This window comes from Alligator sinensis, unplaced genomic scaffold (genome assembly GCF_000455745.1).
Source record: "Alligator sinensis unplaced genomic scaffold, ASM45574v1 scaffold643_1, whole genome shotgun sequence".
Lineage (NCBI taxonomy): Eukaryota > Metazoa > Chordata > Crocodylia > Alligatoridae > Alligator > Alligator sinensis.
Window position 1 is genome coordinate 652,714 of NW_005842783.1, and position 5,138 is coordinate 657,851.

A 5,138-nucleotide genomic window follows, 5' to 3' on the forward strand; every position below is an offset into this window, starting at 1 on the left:
TCACTGTGCCATGCACCAGTTAGTTGTGTGATAGGTTACTTTGCCCTTGGGGCCAGCCTGACTTTACAGGCATGGCCTAAATTTATTGTGCGACTCCCCCAAGGAACTGTGTAATATATGGAAGGTGTAGCAGGGGCCTTAGGGTGATGCTTTTTGCCACAGCCGCTCTCCAAGGCAAGCTGCGGCACCCCGCCTCACAACCACATTCATTCCTCAGCGGCAGGAGTACGACCTGGTTCCAGGGCGGGGGAGGAGCCCTTCTGCGCATGCGCCGAGGCCCGTAGGAGCGGGCGGAACCCTTGCGGCCGGGGCGTTGTTTCCGCGCCAAGGGGGGCTGGTTTTGCTGCCGCACGAAAACATGGAGGCCTCCTTTCTGCGCGGATGCGTCCGGGCCGCGGCGTTCAAGGTAACTGTGAGGACGTGATGCGGGTGGGGGATTATATGTTGTGTTATATGTGTTGATGAATCTCATCATGTCCACGACCTTTTCAAAAACCTAGATCTGCCCGTGGGTGTTAGGGGAAGATTAATTTAGGCAGTTACAGCGGACCATAAACTGAGTACAAGTCAGCAGTGTGCTGGTGTGTTAGAAAAGCCCGTAGAGGCTTGGACAGTGTTAACAGGAGGGTCATACACGAGGTGTACAGGAAGTCATTCTTGTACCGTGGCGAGGCTGCACCTTTGAGTAGGGTGTCCAGTGTTGTGTACCACGTTCCTAGCAAGACGTAGGCACCATGGGAAAAGGCTGATGGAGAGCAGATTATTAGAGGTTTAGAGAATATGGCATATAAGGAACAACTGATTTTTTTAAAGTTTGGCTGAGAGGATGGGGTTGAGCGATTTAATAACAGCCTTCAGATATAAAATATAAAAGGGTTTGTTATACAACGGAAAGTTGTTATAAAGAGGGTGGCGACCAGTTGCTGTCTGTAAACAGGACAATAAATAAGTCTTCAACAAGAGCAGTTTACATTAGCTATAAGGACAGGTTTTTTAACTGTGAGCATGATTTAGTCTTGGAACAGATTACCTAGAAAGGTTAACATTCAGTGTTAAGTTTAGGTTAACAAACACTGGTTGATTTGGATGGTGTAGGCTAGGATGATTCTGCTTTTGAGCAGCGGGGTTGGACTAGGTGACCTCCTGATGTCCCTCCCGGCCATATCTTTCTATTATTCTAATCCCCCGCCCCCCTCCAATTTGTGCAACAATGGTGCTTAACTTTTTGGTGCCACAGGCCAGATGAGTGGTGTGGGTCAGATCAGGCCTCAAGCTGACAGCTGATTCAGGACTCCATGCTGCTGAATCAGGACTCCATGCTGCTGCCCTCAGCCCCATGCCACCTAATTTGGGCCCTGTGCTGGCTCCCACCGGCCCTTGTGTACCTGGATGGGCTGTGGGTCACCTCTGTGTGTCAATCTAGTTTGTTAGTCTGGCCTGTAGGGCTCCCTACAAGTGCAGAAATTTGGTGGCAGGGGAATGGCAGTTGCTGTCACCGCTCCCCCACCACCAAATTTTTGCACCTGTGGAGACTTCTACGGGCCAGATGGCTTGGCTCTGTGGGCCGGATCTAGCCTGTGGGCTGGGGGTTGAGCATCCTTGCCCTACCACATTTACATTTGATTATGTTAAATTGGCTTCTTTTTTGTAATAGTGGCTACTGCCCAGAACTGGACTAGAGATTAGGTCTGTCACTGCACTAAGCTGCATTACAGTAACCTTTTGTAGAAATGGCAAACCAACTGCAAAAAAGGCCCTGAAACTTATCAGTCACAAGCTGTTCAGCTTTGTCTAGACTAGATAAAATGAGCATATGTGTTACAGCAGCTGTACCCAACAATTTATCTAAGAAGCAGGATAAACCAGCCTGTACTGAACTCCAGTGGGCGACAGCTAGACTGGTAACAGTAGCAAAGTGACATTAGCATTTCCACACTATGTTACACTCACTGCAGTGTCTGGGTTGTAGACATATCCTTAATAAGTATATTCATGCTAAATATTGAAGATTTCATAACTGCAACTTGAGAAGCTTCTGATATAATTGTATAACAAAAAATCTTACAAATCCTAGTCTATCAAAAGTCATCTAGCATATTGATTGGTGCAGTTTGTCAGTTCAGGTAGAGCAGATGACTAGGCAGTGGAGACATGGTCAGTGGTTATTAATAGTAAATATGGGCCTCCAATATTAGTCAGGAAGAGGAATAAGGGAGGTGCAATGGACTCTGTTCAATATAAGAAAAATAGAAAAAATTCTGTCCCTTCGCTTCCCATTCCATTTGCCATCAGGCAGATGTTGCTTCTACAGTAGAAGTCCCTGTGGAAGGGTCTGTAGAGCAGGGGTGTCAAACTCACTCTGGGTTGGATTTGGACCATGGGACTCCTTGCAGACTGGATCTGATACAGGATGCTCCCAGTAGCCAGTGGTAGCCCGGTAGGCCAGAGGAAGTGACTCCATGGGCTGGATATGGTCTAGAGCATAGACCACAATGTTGCTTCCTATCAACACCAGTGCATAGTAGAGATAAAGGAAGGCTGAATCTGGCTTTAATATGAAAAAGTAAATAGCATTGTATTGGTGCATTTAGCTAATGTATGGATGAGCTGAAGGATGATGTAATGGGGACTCTGTGTCAGATGAGTAGCAATTTAGATTTTGTAGCCCATGCTGTAGCCCATGCATTATAGAGAGTCCTTTAACATGTTCTGTTATAACAACTGTAAAATATTAAAAATTACCATTTCTTATCTCAAACACAAAGCCACTAAACGTTCTCCCAGCCCCTGGTCTGTGGAGATGGCAGATACCATGCTGGGCAGGCCAGAGCAGCTCTAACAAGAGCAAGGGGTGCAGGGGAAGAGGTCAGCTTGGCTACCTTTCTCACTCAGTCCCTCCTATGCAACTCTAGGGACTCATTGCCACCACAGTCTGAGAGTATCACATGAGCTGAGAAATTTATTAACTTCAAGGGTAGTACAGAGGAGAGAGGAGTTAGGCTGCTTTCCTGTGTCTGTCTTCCTAACCCAGTGTGACTTCCCTGTTTCATCTTGACGCTTCCCTCCACCTCACCCCTCCTGCTACATGTGATGCCTCTAGTAGTCCCTCACCTACTGCTAGAAAGTGGATAAGAGCACCAGGCTGAATCCAGCATATAGCACCAGAGTCACATTCTGCCATTGGAGGATAATGGCATTCTGCTGCCACCTGATCTCATTCATCCTGTAGTTCAAATGGTAGAAGTCCTTGCTAAAGAACTGTGGTTTAAATACTCCCTTATAGGAAAGCACCTAAGAAAACTTTTTTTTTATCTTTGTTCTTTTGGAGGAAAAAACCTCAAGGAAACCCCATTTTAAGATTTTTTACATAATGTTATTTTGCCTGTTTGACTTTGCAAACTAAAGTTAAGGAATGCCTGAGTCATAGTTGTTCATGAATCCCTAGTTCATTTTCCTTATGCATATGCATTATGATCTTTAATGCAATGTTCACATACAACTTTCTTTCTATGGCTGCTTCCTCATTCATTGTGCAGGTTGGATGTAGTAGATAGGCAACATAAAGTTGCACAGTTAGATGTGTAAACTTGGCATTTCCCAGTGTTGACAGGTTTGTCTTTGTAACCTAATATCCTTTCAACACTTTAATATAGAATATAGCTTTTGGGTATATGAATATAAAAATGTGTCTGCTATATAAATCAGTTCTGTAAGATGTGGTATGCATATCTGACATGCTACCCCCTTTTTTTGTTTTCTTCCATAGTTTCATAGTTTTAGGGTTGGAAGGGACCTAATAGATCTTCTAGCCCGACCCCCCGCCAGGGCGGGAGAACAAGAAAAGAGCCCTAAACAAAAAAAATGGGACTCAAATGAGTCCAGCCAGGTAGGTATCCAGCCTCTTCTTAAAGATCCCCAGGGTAGGGGCCAGCACCACCTCCCTTGGAAGTTGGTTCCAGCTCCTAGCCGCCCTAACTGTGAAGTAGTTTTTTCGGATGTCCAATCTGTACCTCCTCTCCGTCAACTTGTGCCCATTACTCCTTGTTATGCCAGCGGGGGCTAGGGGAAACAGCATCTCCCCCAAACCCTTCTGGTTCCCCCTAGTGAGTTTATAGACGGTCACCAGGTCCCCCCTCAGCCTTCTCTTGTGGAGGCTGAATAGGTTCAGGTCCCGCAGTCTCTCACTGTAGGGTCTGCCCTGTTGTCCCCGGATCATGCGGGTGGCCCTCCTCTGGACCCTCTCCATGTTGTCCACATCCCTCCTGAAATGGGGCGCACAGAACTGGACACAATACTCCAGCTGCGGCCTGACCAGCGTCGCATAGAGGGGGAGGATCACCTCCCTGGCTCTACTCGAGATGCACCTGTGGATGCACGACAAGGTCCGGTTAGCCCTGCCAACCATGACCTCGCATTGTCGGCCCATGTTCATCTTGGAGTCAATAATGACACCAAGATCCCTTTCCGCCTCCGTGCTCTCAAGTAGGGAGTTCCCCATCGTATAAGTGTGCTGCTGGTTCCTACTACCCAAGTGCAGCACCCTGCACTTGTCCGTATTGAAACACATCCTGTTCCTGTTTGCCCACCCCTGTAACCTATCCAGATCCTTCTGCAATCTCTCTCTCCCTGCTAGCGTGCTCACCTCCCCCCAAATTTTGGTGTCATCAGCGAATTTAAACAGGTTGCTTTCCACCCCAACATCAAGATCGCTGATGAAGAAATTGAACAGCGCAGGCCCCAGGACCGAGCCCTGGGGGACTCCACTACCCACCTCCCCCCAAGTCGAGTATGATCCATCCACCACCAAGTCATACTTGGTCATACTTATGACTAAATTTATTTAAATTAATTTTAACTGCAGATACTGGTATAAATGGCCTAGGGCCCTCCTGCCCAGCCAGGCCGGGCCCTTGGTGGCAGGACCCGACGCAGCATGCGGAAACCTCATGCTGGGCCAGGTCCTGCCGCCATGGCTCAGAGCACTCCACTCCCGCTGCTGCTGCTAAAGGTAAGTTATGGGCCCTGGGCAGGACTGTGGCCCTCCAGGGTGCCTGGGACCCTGGGCAGGGGGGGGCTGTGCCCCTCCAGGGGAAGCTGGGACCCTGGACGGGGGGACTGGGACCCTGTGGGATATAGGG

General features: G+C 48.1%; 1 protein-coding gene across 4 annotated transcripts in view; it reads left to right on the forward strand.

Annotated features, from left to right (window-relative positions):
- Nucleotides 1–243: 243 nt before the first annotated feature.
- NDUFV3 (NADH:ubiquinone oxidoreductase subunit V3) overlaps nucleotides 244–5,138 on the forward strand; it is a 15,933-nt gene continuing 11,038 nt past the window's right edge. For 2 of the 4 annotated variants that reach the window (XM_025191063.1, XM_025191062.1), the window contains exons 1-2: nucleotides 3,839–3,886; nucleotides 4,862–5,008. In XM_025191063.1, the coding sequence (XP_025046848.1) occupies nucleotides 4,934–5,008 (75 nt within the window). In that variant the 5' untranslated portion in view covers nucleotides 3,839–3,886; nucleotides 4,862–4,933. Of the gene's footprint in view, nucleotides 407–3,836; nucleotides 3,887–4,861; nucleotides 5,009–5,138 lie in introns of those variants that run through there. The other 2 variants (XM_025191061.1, XM_014525324.2) reach the window with 2 other exon arrangements.